The sequence below is a fragment of the Quercus robur genome, chromosome 11 (assembly GCF_932294415.1).
Source record: "Quercus robur chromosome 11, dhQueRobu3.1, whole genome shotgun sequence".
Classification (NCBI taxonomy): Eukaryota; Viridiplantae; Streptophyta; class Magnoliopsida; order Fagales; family Fagaceae; genus Quercus; species Quercus robur.
This window is the reverse complement of record NC_065544.1, coordinates 18,239,680-18,255,370: the sequence shown is the minus strand read 5'-3', so window position 1 is coordinate 18,255,370 and position 15,691 is coordinate 18,239,680. Positions and strand designations below refer to the sequence as shown.

Here is a 15,691-nt window from a genome sequence, read left to right as displayed (position 1 = left end):
AAATGTAAAACTTAAATGTCCTCAAACATCAGGGAGTAAAAGTCAAATTCTAAAACTTTTGGATGTAAAATCTAAACACTCTGAATTTTAAGGGTGTAATTTATAATTTATCCTTCTATTAAATTTTAGCAAATGCTTCTAAATTAAAAAAAAAAAAAAAATCAAATTTGCAAAAGAAAAAAAAGGAAAAAAAAAAAAAAAAAAAGACAATAAAGATAAATGGTTTAACCGCCAAGGCCAAAGCTTCCCAACCCCACAAGCACAACAATGCAAGGTGTGGAGCTAAGCTTGTTCTACTCTTCCAGTTCCAGTACTACTCTCTCCAAAACCCTTTCCCTTCTCTCCCCAATTCCCATTCCCAAACCTCCTTCCTTCTTCTCTCCAATTCATCTCTCCCTTTCCCTTTCCCTTTCTCTCTCCAAACGCTCTCTTCCCCACCACATTTCCCGTTTCTCAAGCACCAATCAACAACAACAACAACAACAACCAAAACAGAACCAGAACCAGAACCAGGACGGAGAGGAATCCGACGGCGAGGATATCGACGTCGCCGCGCTCGAGGAAGAAGCCAGAAACGCTGCTCGAGAGTACTCTTCCTCCTTATCCCACCAGTTAACAATCGGTGAGTCTTTCGATTTTGAATTTGAATTTTCATTTCCATTCAATTTTTGTTGTATTCAATCAAGTCATCTGGTTTCAGAGGACGAGCCCAATGTTCCGATCCAACGCGGTCGAAAGCAGAGCAAGCGTAAAATTACCACTATAAATGTCAGTAACCCATTTCCCATTTTTAAAGCTATTTACTTTCTTTGTTAATGTGTGAATAATAAGGTAGTGGTTCATTGCTAATGTTGTCTCTCAAAAACAAATTAAATTTTGTAAAACATATCAAATTTGGAATGTGATGAAATTATGAAACTAGTGTTGTTACTCAAACTCTATTCATATGGGAAACAGGAATTGTTGCAAACTTTACAACATCATCAATCAGTCACAACAAAAACCCAACTGACACCCAAAGCTTCTTTGAAGTACAAAGAAAGTAAAAACTTGAAATTTATTGAGAAAGTCATTTCCTTTAGTTCTCAATTGTTAATCTTTCATTGCCCCTCTCTTAGATCACTCTATATAAGTAATGATGTGGAGATGAAAGAGGATGAGCACATTTTTTAAACTGTCTCTTCACGCCTTTCTCCCTCCAAGCTTCAGCCTTTTTTATCCTACTTTCATCTAAAATCCTACCAAAATCCCAAATCAACAAGTAAAGATGAAAATTTTAAAAGAAAAAAGAAAAATACCTTTCTGGATTGCATGTGTATAGCTGCACAATTTTTACATTACAACCTGAGAAACTATGTGAACCTTCCAACAAACTGTGTGAACCATCTTTGTGTATCTTAGTTTCTTTCTTAGGGCGCCAAAGTGTAGCTTGAGACGGATATGTTTGTTGTCGAAGTAGAATGAATGTAGACAGACTCAAGACTCTTTCCAGCAGCTAAAGTGTTGAGCCATGATAAAAAAAAAAAAACATAGGAATCACCGGACTTTGTTAGTCCCCATATAGGACCATAAAGCTTGGAAATTGAAAGCTTGAGATCCGTCAGTGTCTTAGCAGACTTGTTGTCACAATTGTGGAATATCTGTAGTAATTTGTCCCATTGGCATTCCATGAAGTTGTCAACTTCTGTTCTACGGCAATTGGGCTTCAAGATGCTGCTGCAAAACATGATCCTCAGTTAGACCTTATTTTCCAATACATATTTTAAAAATTAGTAAAGCTCATCTCTAAACAAATTTGGTAAATTACATGGACCATAAGAGGTCTGGGTATACCTGGAGCTGGAATAACTTTGGATTTTGGAGTTGGCTTTGGTTGGATAACAGCAGGTTTAGGTGCTGGAGCAACTGCTGTAAGAAAAGTTTATCCATCAAATATTGTGATTAAATGCCCATAATAAGTCAATGTAAGTGAATTTTAGAGATGATCATGTTATAGCGCATTTACTTGGAAGGAGCTGGTTATACCCACCATGACCACCACTTAGTCATACCAATAAACCAAAAATAGGAGCATTGTTGTAGGTGGCAGGCTTAGTTTGCTCATAATTTTCTCTTTCATCAGCAAAGTTGTCATAGGAATCCGGACCACTAATGACTGCACCAACAAGGAGATTGGGATCGCTTGCTTTCCTGCTGAACCAAGTGGCATAACCCCCACGGCAGCTGACAAATGAAGGGTTAACCTTGATGGAAACAATCAAGGAAGCCCTGTGGTGAACTTGTTGTGCGTAGTTGTTTCCATATCCCACCATGTAACTTGTGGCTCTTGGATTGTCCCCAAAAAGGTAGTCCACCTGAGAGTTTTAACATTTCATACCATCAATTATATGCTTCACATAACTTGTGCAAATCTTTATTACTTGTGATATAATCAAAGCTCAATTCAACAAAAACAATGTAGAATTTGCACAATATAATTAAATTACCTGTTTTTTGGAGAAGGAGATAAGCTCATGGTGAAACATTTCCAGAAGCACAATTCATGTTTCTTTCAGCAGAAGCAAAATAATTAGAGTAGACAGCAATTAGAAAAGATGCCCTATTCACAAATTGCATGTTTTTCCACCTCTGGTGGAAGATAAGGTTGCTGGGAGTCTTCTGAACATTCAAACTGCCCTTTCCAAGGCAATTGTTCATGAAAGATTCTGCGCCTTCTCCTGGTACTTCTCAAAGACTGATGCATTGCCACCAGCTTTCCCTTGCATTAGGAAGTGCAAGCAAATAGATAAACCAATTATTCATGCACTTGTTACATGGATGAGGTTTTTGATTGACAAATTATCATACAATGAAGTCCATGTGATTTTCAACATGTAACATATTTCTGAAAAAGCAAATTAAGTAGTATAGTTTAGTTCATGAATTATTACCTTGGCCACAAGTTTCTGAACCCCAGCATATTTGACATCCCAACTAAACTCACTCATGCTCCATCCAGTTCCACCAAGAGAGTCACCATTTTTCCCAAGGTAGTTCAAGTAGTACTGATTGTCAGCTGCCTGGTACAACCATGCAGCAGCCCAAAGCAACTCATCCTACACACACACACACACCAAAATCAAATCAATAAAAACAAACCACATAAACACTATTATTGCAGTAGTAAGTCTTCAAAATTAATTGAAAACCATTCTCTTATCGATCCAATTTATGGATCAGATTAGACATTACAAATCTAAAGTGTATCTAGCTTCACATTATTAAAAATTACAAATTACATGACACCAAACATGTTTACATTAAAAAAAAAAACTTACATTGTAACCACTGATAGATTGGTAGTACTTTTGGGCCACAAAGATAGTGCCATCATATTTTCCTCTGTATTTGTCCACAAAATCAAATAGCTGAAGACCAAAAAAAAAAAAAGATTTATGAATTAGAAAATATAAAAAATACTATGGTATACATGTAATGTAATATCACGAGAAGTGTGAGGGTTAATCATTTTTTTTTTCATTGTTTTTGTGAGATTTACTTGAAGTATATTTGTGGGTACTTTGGTTAATAGTAGATAACCTTGAAATTAAGAATCACTTATTTATAAGATACAAGAAGTTGACAGTGTAAAATATAAATGAAGTTTAAGAATAACAAAGGATATCCTTGTGAAAGTTTGTTATATATAGGTCATACCTAGTGCACAAAGCTTCTACTTTTGCGGGATCTGAGAGAGGTGATTGGTAGGCAGCTTTACTCCCAATTTATTGTAAATATGGGAAGAAAAAGTTCCATAATTTGCGCCTACCCTCAATTTTGTTTATTTATATTTCAAAGTTAACCACAAAAATAGATAAAGAACCTAAAGAAATTGCATGTTTCAGTGATGCAATTTAACTGATATTTCTTGATAACGTTTGATGTGCAATTTAACTGATAAACTTTAGCTGTTGCTTACTAAAGTTTATAAATTCAATGTGCAGATCCGTGACCATCTACTTTCAAGGGTTGCAATTGTTGGAAGACCAAACGTTGGTAAATCAGCACTGTTTAATCGTCTTGTTGGGGTATTTGATCAATAATTCTGGCTTTTGATTCTCTGATTAGTATTGATGCTTTCCCATACTGTGGGAATAAAAATTGAAACTTCCACGTGTGTTTTCACAGTGAAAGCTGACTTTCTTTGATTAATATAGGGGAACCGGGCAATTGTGGTGGATGAACCAGGAGTTACTAGGGATCGCTTGTATGGTAGATCCTTTTGGGGAGAGTATGAATTTATGGTGGTTGATACTGGAGGTGTTCTCAATATTGCAAAGTCACAGGTTGATGTTATGGAAGACTTGGCTATTACCACAACAATTGGTATGGATGGGATTCCACTGGCCTCCAGGGAGGCAGCTGTTGCCAAAATGCCCTCAATGATTGAGAGACAAGCTATAGCAGCCGTGGAAGAAGCATCTGTCATAGTATTTCTTGTTGATGGACAGGTATTTTGCATGATTGTATGACTTAAATGTACTGTCTGTCTTTTTTCCATTATTTTGTCCAATCCTCTTGAACTTTCTCTTTCAGATTCCCATGCTTGTTAGTGCTGGAAAAAACATAGTATATTTTTCCTTTGTGTGCTTGGAACTTAAAGCTATTTTTGTGAATGAATGTATTGTGTCTTCTGGCCTGTAGGAATTTGGTAGTACTGTTATGCATAAATTTAAGATTTGCCTAGAAAGTTATCTCTATGTTGAAGATCATTTCTCACGGTGAAGCACATGTTGACATATCATAGGGAGCCTCTTTTCCACCTTGGAAGGCCTTCTAAGAAATATTTCAATATACAAAGGCCTTAAGGGTGGTAACTAGTAATGTTGGGGTGTCTTGAAATCTGAAATTATGGCTGTATCCCACAACTTCCATACTCAGGCGGTGTTTGAGAAGAGTCTTAATGCTTCGTTCCTTGCCCTTATTCCTAAGAAAGTGGATGCTGTGGAGGTCAAGGATTTTCGGCCTATCAGCTTAGTTGGTGGGATTTATAAGATTATTTCTAAGGTGTTGGCCAATCGGCTTCGTAGGGTGGCGCATGTGCTTATTTCGGATTCACAAAATGCTTTTGTGAAGGGTAGACAGATTTTGGATTCCGTCTTGATTGCTTTTGAATGTATTGATAGTAGATTGAAGTCAGGAGTTTCGGGTGTGCTTTGTAAATTGGATGTGGAGAAGGCGTATGATCATTTGAGTTGGGATTTTTTGATGTATATGTTGCAGCGCTGTGGTTTCTCAGAGAAATGGAGAAAATGGATAAGGTATTGCATTTCAACTGTAAAGTTTTCCATCCTAATCAATGGTAGCCCAACTGATTTCTTTGGAAGTTCTAGGGGGCTTCGGCAAAGGGATCCTTTATCTCCATTATTGTTTGATATTGTGATGGAGGTATTAAGTTGTATGTTGGATGTGGCTGCCTCCGCTGGGGAATTCTCAGGCTTTTCTGTGGGTAGTACGGCTGGTCAATCAGTGATGGTGTCTCACCTTTTATTTGCAGATGACACTCTGTTTTTTTGTGATGCTGAACCTTCTTAGATTGCTAATTTAAGGGCGATTCTTGCTAGATTTGAGGAGGTGTCAGGGCTTCATATTAATTTGGGGAAATCCGAGTTGGTACCTGTTGGTGGGGTACCCAATTTGGAGGTTTTGGTGGGTCTGTTGGGGTGTGGGCAGTCTTCTCTACCCTTGAAATATTTGGGCCTTCCATTAGGTGCAAAATTTAAGGACTTATCTGTTTGGAATCCTATCCTAGAGAGAATGGAGAGGAGATTAGCAGGGTGGAAGAGAATGTATTTATCTAAAGGGGGTAAGGTGACACTCATTAAAAGCTCACTATCTTCTTTACCTACATACTTTCTTTTTCTTCTTCCTTTACCAGGTAAGGTGGCTAAGCGTATGGAGAAATTACAGAGAGATTTTTTGTGGAATGGGATTGGAGGTGAACCTAAAATTCATTTACTTAATTGCGCCAAGGTTTGTAGGCCTTTGCAGGTTGGGGGGTTGGGTATTAGACGGTTGGGTACTTTTAATTCTGCCTTACTAGGTAAATGGTTGTGGAGGTATGGCTCGGAGATTGATGCTTTATGGAGGAGGGTTATAGAGGCAAAATATGGGAACATTTGGGGTGGTTGGTGTACGAAGAAGGTGACAAGTCCTTATGGGGTCAGCTTGTGGAGATACATTAGAAGTGGCTGGTTGAACTTCTCTAAATTCTTGTTTATGATGTGGGGGACGGTACTAGAGTGAAATTTTGGAAGCATGTGTGGTGTGGGGATTGTACCCTCCAAGAGGCCTTTCCGGAGCTTTATTGTCTTAGTAGGTCAAAGGATTCCTCGGTGGCTGAAATTATGGGTTGGCCGGCTGGGAGATTTCACTGGAATGTGCAATTTCGTCATCCACCACAAGATTGGGAAGAAGAAGCCTTTGATCGGTTTATGGAGTTGGTATATTCTTCTTCAGTGCGGGGGTTTGGCCCAGATAAGGTTTGTTGGAAGCCTGCAAGGAATAGAGGTTTTGAGGTTAGAGGTTATTATAGTTCCTTCTACCCTCCTAATCTTGTTTCCTTTCCATGGAAAATGATATGGCAATCGAAGGTTCCTCCAAGGGTAGCTTTCTTTTCTTGGTTTGCTTCCTTAGGTAAGATTTTAACAACAGATAACCTTCGTAAAAGGCGAGTGATAGTGCTTGACTGGTGCTATATGTGTAAGAGGTGTGGGGAGCCGGTGGATCATCTTCTACTTCATTGTTCCATAGCTTGGGAGTTGTGGTCTTTGGTTTTCTGCTTGTTTGGTATTCAATTGGTTATGCCTCATACTGTTCTTGAGTTGTTTGAGGCTTGGCAAGGAAAGTTTGCGCGACATCGTCACATTGATATTTGGAAATTAGTGCCTCACTGCTTGATTTGGTGCATTTGGCGTGAAAGGAATGCTAGAAACTTTGAGGGTTGCGAACGCTCTTTGCTGGAGATTAAATCCTTTTTCTTTTCGCACTCTCTTTGAATGGAGTGTGGTTTTTTCTCTTTTTTCTTGTTCTTCCTTTTCTATTTTTCTTGACCGTTGTTCTTTTGTTTCTTGATTTGTGCCCCCATAGTACATCCCCAATGTACTCGGTTTGGCAATTTTTTATTATTAATAATATTCTTACGTTATTTATCAAAAAAAAAAAAAGGGGGTGGTAACTAGTAATAGTAATTTCTTGGGAACTATATATTCAACCTATTTGGAATGTTTTCATTTGTTTCCAAGTTCTTGTCTTTATAATTGGGCAAGCAAATGTTTATAATACAAAGAAATAAAGATAATGATGAACAGGCAGGTCTGACCGCAGCTGATGAAGAAATTGGAGACTGGCTACGAAAGAACTACTCAAATAAGTATGTCATTCTTGCAGTTAACAAGTGTGAGTCTCCACGTAAAGGACTTATGCAAGCATCAGAGTTTTGGTCCTTGGGGTGAGGCGTCTCTTATTATCTCCTTTCTTCTTCTTATTTTCAAGTTTTTGACAAGAGTATTGGTCTTCAGTCACATAGCAGTTGTGTATTGGTTAACAATGTGGATTTCTGTTTAAACATTAATTTTATTTAGCTTTTTATGATTCCAAATTTAATGTGAATTTGTGTGGTATTTGTGTTGTGCTAATTTAGTACGTATATGTATGATTGTGATATTATATCTAATGCACCAAGGAGCACCATCTGGAGGCTGCATATAAATGTGGAAAAACGACCATGAATCCTCTATTATAATGGCTTGAGACTTGGACTGCATTAGATTCTGTCTCTAACATAGTCAATGCATGTTAATATATTTTAGCGGACTCCACTAATGTAGTTTCTATATTCTTCTCTTCTTCTTCTTATTATTATTTTGGAAAAACACACTGATGTTTGGTTGGATACCATCTTCTAGTTCTATTTTATGTGACTCTCTAAGTTAACATCAAAATTTGTTATATACTATTTCTATGGGAGAAACCCTTTGTGTTGGATACTTTGTTAAGCTTTGTGAGTTTTGATAAATGGATTAGTGCTCATCATTTGCAAGTAGTTGTAATTCAATTGTGCATTTAAATTATAGTTAGGAAACGTATTTCTTGATAGTAAAGAACGTCCACCTTAAGCCAACAGCCTTGTAGCTCAAAACTGGCACCTCTTAGTATTTCTAATGGAAACGTCTAGGGTTCAACTCTCCCTTCCCCCATTGTAACTATTGAATTATCAAAAGAAGAATGTCCATCTTAAATTACATGAGAGATCAATACCCCTTAATAACTTTTCTAGCTTACCATTACTTTATTTGAAAATTCAATACCCTTTTTTCACTACTTTTATTTTTTTAAACTAAAATGGTTAAGGGGCAGTTTGGAAACTTATATATTTTATTTGAAAGACAATGCGTTAAATAATGTTCCCTTAAAAAGTTGGATTTTCTAAACGGAACTAACAAAATGGGACAAAGAGAGTATATATATATATATATATATATATATAACATTTCACCTTTGGGGTCACATTGATTCTTTGGCAGACTTTATAGTTTTTGAAAAGACAAGGTGAAAGACTAGAAATTTGGGAAATAGAGATAATTTCATGAGTTTTGCAGTGATGAAATTCAAAGTAATTTTTCTGAATGTTAGGACTTCATAAAGAATGTTATGTCCAAGATTCCATTTATTATGTTTATGTATGTGCGTGTGCGTGTGCGTGTTGCAGTGTTGTCTATTACTTAAATATATGGATTGTGTAGAATGAGTTTTGTATTTGACAGAATCTGTCACTAGAATCAAGTTTATAGGATATTCATGGTGGACTTAAATTTCTTGTTTCTTCACTTATGTGGTTCTGATATTAAAAAGTGTACCTCACTTTTTGATTGATCAATTAGGTTTTCACCACTTCCAATATCTGCTGTATCTGGGACTGGAACTGGAGAGCTTCTTGATCTTGTTTGTTCAGGACTGAAAAAAATTGAGGTTTGTATGTCCAAAAGTTGAATATCTAACTCTTACAGAGTTTTTGTATCAGTACGACAGTTTGATGAAATTGGAAACCTACGTACTGAGCTCCAAATTTTTTGTTGAGCTTGTTGATATTTTCTTGAGTAGTTCTTCCTAATATGACAAAATTTGCACTTCTGGCCATTATCAAGTGTACTGCACACATAAGCATTTTCACCTCTGGTGCTTTTAAACTATTGTTTATTTAATCCATCTATGCTTATAAATAGGGTACAGAAATTCGTGATGAAGAAGAAGAAGATTATGTTCCTGCAATTGCTATTGTTGGCCGACCAAATGTTGGTAAAAGTAGCATTTTGAATGCATTGGTTGGAGAGGATAGAACAATTGTTAGCCCAATCAGTGGTACTACTCGTGATGCCATTGATACTGAATTTACTGGACCAGATGGCCAGGTTTGATTAGTTTACATATTCAACCTGTCATTTATTTATAAAATTAAAAAAAAAACATATTCAACCTGTCATTGAGCAGTGCTCCAGTTGCATTTGTGTTATTGCCCAAAACTTATGAATATCTAGATACAGTGAGCTTAGCCAAATAATAAATATAAAATGCATAATGTTATACAGGATATCATACATAAATATATATATATATATATATATATATATATATAAACAACCAAGCCTTAGTCCCAAAACTTTGAGGTGGGTTATGGATCCTCAACATACTAGTCATGGTTGGCCACATGTATTCTTTTCCGCCATTCTATTTTATTCAAAATCATACCCTCAGTTACTTCCTTAATTGACATGCCATTTTTTACTACACTTTCTATTAATGTTATTATTGGTCTTCCTCTACCTTTATTTAGCTCCCTCAACTTGGATATATATATATATATATATATGTATGTATGTATGTATTCCCTTCTACTTTTTAAGATTGAAATATTAGTACAGATCTTGCTAGTTGATTGATGGAATCTTAATTTTGTTGGTTTACATGCATTACAAATGAGTGCATGTTATCGGATAGCTACTCTATATGTGCTGTAATATTGCTTAAATAGGAGAGTAATAACCATCCGTAGTGTGGAATCATTAATGAATTAAAAATGCATTTATTACACTCACAAATTTTCCCAGATACTTTAGACAATAATTACTTGTTTGCAGAAGTTCCGGCTTATAGACACTGCTGGAATTAGAAGAAGGGCAGCTGTAGCTTCAGCAGGTAGTATTACAGAAGCTTTATCAGTGAATCGGGCATTTCGAGCCGTACGTCGTTCTGATGTTGTCGCTCTTGTCATCGAGGCCATGGCTTGTATCACGGAACAGGTACTTCATCCATGTCTTTTTCTAGGGTCATAATCTAATTGATGTTTTAAGAGCATGCTTTAGACCTTATTTGTGCTGGAAATAAAACTGTATTGTAGCTTGTTGCAAAATGTGGTGCAAGCAATTGTGCCCGTGATAGCTTTAACATACTATAAGAAGTTCTTGAGTTTTCTGCCTTTTTTGTGCTGGAAACTGCATAGCACCCTGTTGCTATATATGGTGAAAATAATTATGCCTATGATGGATTGATTGATATTTACTCAAAACTGCAGGATACCCAGAATCTATTTTCATTACGTTAAATGATGCGTCTCAATAAATATTTTAAATTATTGATGTTGTTTGAGGTGTATTATGTGAAGTTAAACATTACATTACTGTGAATTGTGGTCTTATGCATTGTCTTTGGGGTGACACAAGAATTGTGATTTTCTGCGTGTGCTTCATGATTACTCTTAATGTATAAATTCAGTTTAGGATTCTATTATTGAAAAGGTGATCATTACTAGAATAAGTACACCTCACAGACAAAAGGTTAGTCCATAATTTAGGTCGTGGGGTGTCTATTCTCAGGGAAAAAGAAAAAGGTTTTGGGGGTGCACATCCCCTGCCCATCTCACCCCAAAATCCATATTTTTTCATGTTTGCTGTCTTTTTATATAAGCTTTCTAATAAGGGGGCTGCCATGTCTTTCAAGCTTAAAACACACTAACATCCCCCATCATTTGTAATCCCATCCAACAACCTTGATATTAGTCTAGACCTTAGTGTCGTAAGCATGCAAAATAGATGAAATTACTAGAACGGGGGTTTCCTAGGATTCAATCATAAGACCGAAGATATGCAAAAGCTCTGGTACCATGTTTTGGAATTGAAAAATGAGAAAATATGGAATTGAGGATTGCTTTTCCAACCACCAACTTTTCAAAAATCCCTCTTGAAATATTTTTTCAAATAAGGAGGGCCTACCACAGAGTTTCTGGCTCCTCAATATAAATCATAAACAGAGTCTACCACAGTTTCAAGTGCTTGTGCATTTGGTGGATCACACCCACGCTTCTTTTAGCAGTCCTGGCCATTGATTGCAAAACAGTTTCATTGACCAAAACAGGAAGAGTGTCTCTAACAAATTTGAGTTTTTTCTCTTTTGGCCTGCGACTTATTAGTAACATACGGAATCAAGTAGATTAATATATCAAATTTTCACAGAAATTTTAAACTAATCAAGTTAATCATAACAATTAAAGTAAGTAGTAATCAGTTTCAAAGGGGCATAGAATGCTTTATATGTGAATAAGTGTGTAATACTAATCCATTTCCATTTCAAAAGGCATTCTACAAGCTTCACTTGTCTGGCCAATTCCAGATATAATTTTTGAATAGCTGAAATTTATATGATCCACTGTTGGTGGGTTTTAACCAACAAATAGAGAGAGAAAAGCAGATATGGTAGCTGAAAATGTTTTAGTCTTGCAGATGATCTCTTGCCCCTAAGTAGAGGCTGTCTTATCACACTCTCCACTTGATTTCAATATTTTTTTCCTTGAAAAGCTCTTTGGTGCTGCAGACATTTGGATTCTCTATGCTTTATTAATTGAGATCATTGTTTGAAAGAAAGTAATTCATATTAGATGAATGATGGTGATAACTTGAGCTTCAAGAAATATTTTGAGAGAATGGATTGCTCTTTTGATTTTCTCAAATCTAGAATTACTGCTCTTTGGCCTGTTAATAAGGTGAGATGCAGGCTGGTACTTTCCACTAGTGATCAGTTCTTAATTACGTTATATTGTATTTCCTTAATATCCTAGGATTGCAGGATTGCTGAAAGGATAGAGAGAGAAGGGAAAGGGTGCCTGATAGTTGTCAACAAATGGGATACCATACCAAATAAAAATCAGCAGACCGCAACATACTATGAGCAAGACGTTAGGGAGAAAATTCGTGTTCTTGATTGGGCACCTATTGTTTATTCAACTGCAATAGCTGGTCATAATGTTGACAAGTATGTTCAACTGAACCATAAAAGAATATATTTTGTTTCATAACTACAGTCCAGTTGCATTCTTTCCAAATTCTATCCTCCCTCTGCACTTCTTATTGTCTCTAAGAAAATTCTTTACTGTATATGATACCTGAGCATCTTAGCTTAGCAAGTCCTAGGTAATCGCATTTGTGCCAAGTGCAGGATCATTATTGCTGCTAGTACAGTTGAAAAGGAGAGGTCAAGAAGGCTTAGCACTTCCATATTAAATCAAGTTGTACGGGAATCACTAGCTTTTAAATCACCTCCAAGGACCCGAGGTGGCAAGAGAGGACGTGTTTATTACTGCACTCAGGTAATGCAATATATGGCGGTAGTCTGTATACCATGGGTGTTTTGATGCATTTTATCAGTGATGCATTATCGTAGTTTTTGAGAAAAGATTCAATTTAGAACAAATTCATTATGTTATTTTGTTAGATAGAGCTGAAGTATTTTTAACATACAATTTTGGCCAAAAGCATGTGGTTTTAGTTCGAGTTTTACTGGATCTAGAGATGCTGAAATTTTAGGGACCCACTCCCTCTTGGAACATGTCCATAAAAGGAGTGTAGTAGAGATGAGGATGTTAAGATGGATTTGTGGCAACACTAGGAAAGATGGAATAAAGAATTAAATTATTTGTGAGAAAGCAGTGGCAGAGATACATATTTTTGAGTGGGTCCAATTGCACCCGCTGAATTTTTTTTTTTTTTTTTTTTTTTTTTTTTTTAAGGGGAAAAAAAGGATAAATAAATTTAAGAGATATGAAATATCTATACAATTGCATCCACTGATTTATTTTTTATTTTTGTTTTATAAATAATATTTTTAGTTTTCTTTAGTTTTTTTTTTTTGTGGGGCAATTATGAGAACCTCTGAAAAAGGATTAGATCCTATCGCAATTCTAAAAGTGGTCCTAAAAGATAAAACTCATTTAAGTATTCACAGTTTTAGTTAAATTCTGTATTAGTTTAGTGCAAAGTTTTTGTTAGGTTGTTAATTAAAAATATTGAAATTAAATTCTTAAGAGTGTTGAAGTTGCTATTTTTGAATTATTTTTGGATAAATTTCTCAAGAGAAAACCAATATCAAAGCAAACGGTATTTGCCCAAGAAACTAGTAGTCAGAATGAAATTGTTCAAAGCAAAACCATCCATCTTAAAGTTGACTTGGAAAATCTTCTCAAATATCTTGGGCTACAGACTAAAATTTTAGAGTACCATCCAAATTATTGTGATAAAGTTAAAATGGCATATCTACAAAAGGGTCCTTATTAACCTCATAACCACAACTTTCCATGAAGAAAAATTGGATTTTTTTCATTGATATTCAATAGTGCTTGGTTTGATGAGTATGGAACTTGGCTGTAGTATAGTTAACAAACACCTGTTTGTTTTTCTTTTAAGCAGAATATTATCAAATCCATGTATTTATTTACTTATTTTAGTTAAGACCCATGCGAAAAAATTCCTAGCTCTGCCTATGTGAGAATGTGAGGATGGCATCAGTTGAAGATAGAATGTGGTGGAGAATTGTCTTAGATTGTTAGATATGTGCAAATGTGCAATGAAGGCTTAGGAATGAACTAGTACAAGTGTATAATATTAATCTGGAAAAAGACAAAAGGAAAAAATAAAGGTAAAATAAAAAAAAAAAATTAATGAATTCACCATAAAAAATAAAAAATAAAACTTGGATAGAAGGAAAGATATGACTATTAAAGAGGTAACTGACAACATGGTCCTAGATAGGATTGGAAAGCGTAAAAGGATTTATGTAGCCAATCTCAATTCCTCGGGATTACGGCTTAGATTTCGAAGAATTGGAATTTGGAAATGATGTGCGCTATGTCAGGGCAGGGCAGGGCAGGGTAGAATTGTTTTATGAACTTTTTTCTCCTTTAATGCAAATAGTGTATTTTTTTTAATGTATTGTATAAATGAACCACTCCAAGATATAGTGTATCTTACTTGATTTCCTTTTGCAGGCTGCCATAAGACCACCCACATTTGTTTTCTTTGTTAATGATGAGAAACTTTTCCCTGAGACTTACCGGCGTTATATGGAGAAGCAACTACGTACAAATGCAGGGTTTGCTGGTACTCCAATTCGTCTTCTTTGGCGCAGCAGACGAAAAATGGAAAAAGATGAAGGTCAGTAGCATTCTTATGTTATAACCATGGTATTTGTTTCTTTCAGTTGCTTCAATAATGGTGCCAACTTGTTAAGGTAGACTTTATGCATGTATGGTTTTTCTATGCATGTATGCATTTGTGTCACCTATTTTGGGTGATGATCCCGCTCTTGATAATATGGTCTTGCTTTTTAAAATGTGTAACAAAATGGAATTAGTTTGACTTGCGATGTTGGAATGGTTACTTAAACATTTAATCAATTTAAGTGTATGTTTGATTTGTTTACAGGTAGAGCTGCAAGGACACAAGCAAATCTTGTGCCACGTGATAGAAAATTGGAATTGGCTTCATGAGTAACAAGTTTCTCACCATTTTAGAACCAAGGCCAACCTCCACCACAAAGGCACTGATGTGAAAAGAGGTTTTTTTCTTTTCTTTTCTTTTTTTCACGGGAAACTTCATGCAGCCAACTAAAATCATCTAGTGGCATGGAACTTACTGACTGTTGAATGATTGAGGGGAATTTGGCTTGAGTGGCTAGTAAATTCTTTTCTCTTATTGATTAGGAGTGGGTATTAGTATTACTTTATAATCACACTGAAAAACCAGCAAAACAAGGAGTGACAATGTGTATGCATCCCCTGATTAGATGATGCTGGTCGCGATTCATGAACTTGTAACTTTGTGTTTGGGGGTGGATTAGAGTATGGAAATTGTAAATATGATATGAACTATTGGGTTATTAATTAGTTTATACACCCATATTTTTAAAGCTTTTGAGTTCTTAATCCATGTTCTTGACTGGGTCTGTTCTAATTATTAGTTGCTGGAGGTAGGTTGTTGTTAAGATGCTCTAATTGGTGATTGGCAAACAAGCGAAAAGTTACTAGTATGGTGGCAGCTGACTAGAATGAGATTCAGCAAAATAAGGGGAGAATTGGAGAAAAGCCAGGTTCAAACCTTAAGCTGCAATGGTCGTTTAGTGTAAAGATCCTCAAAGAGTTCTTAGTGTAACTCTAACATGAAGTTCCTAAGATTCTATCCAACCATTTTGAAAAGGGTGGATGAGATCTTGTTACATTATAAAAAATTAAACATGTTCAGGCATCCATCCAATGCATTCTTTTCGATCTTGTATTTAAATTAGGACTATCATTATTTTGGTATCTATTTAAATTAGGACAAGATTTAGG

General features: G+C 35.8%; 1 protein-coding gene across 4 annotated transcripts; it reads left to right on the top strand.

Moving 5' to 3' along the window:
• The first annotated feature begins 231 nt into the window (after positions 1 to 231).
• LOC126705582 (uncharacterized) lies at positions 232 to 15,607 on the top strand. Of its 4 annotated transcripts, none has more exons than XR_007648318.1 (13): positions 233 to 622; positions 701 to 768; positions 3,984 to 4,067; positions 4,197 to 4,490; positions 7,350 to 7,489; positions 8,922 to 9,009; positions 9,264 to 9,449; positions 10,176 to 10,337; positions 12,149 to 12,342; positions 12,526 to 12,676; positions 14,351 to 14,516; positions 14,787 to 14,919; positions 15,335 to 15,607. XR_007648318.1 is itself a non-coding variant. In XM_050404655.1 (12 exons), the coding sequence occupies exons 1-12, from the start codon at positions 268 to 270 to the stop codon at positions 14,849 to 14,851; spliced, it is 1,953 nt and encodes a 650-aa protein (XP_050260612.1). In that variant the 5' UTR covers positions 233 to 267; the 3' UTR covers positions 14,852 to 15,607. The 4 variants fall into 4 exon arrangements, 2 of the variants coding, with proteins under 2 accessions (XP_050260613.1, XP_050260612.1); XR_007648317.1 differs by having other exon boundaries at positions 15,322 to 15,607; XM_050404655.1 differs by having other exon boundaries at positions 14,787 to 15,607.
• The last annotated feature ends 84 nt before the right edge of the window (positions 15,608 to 15,691 follow it).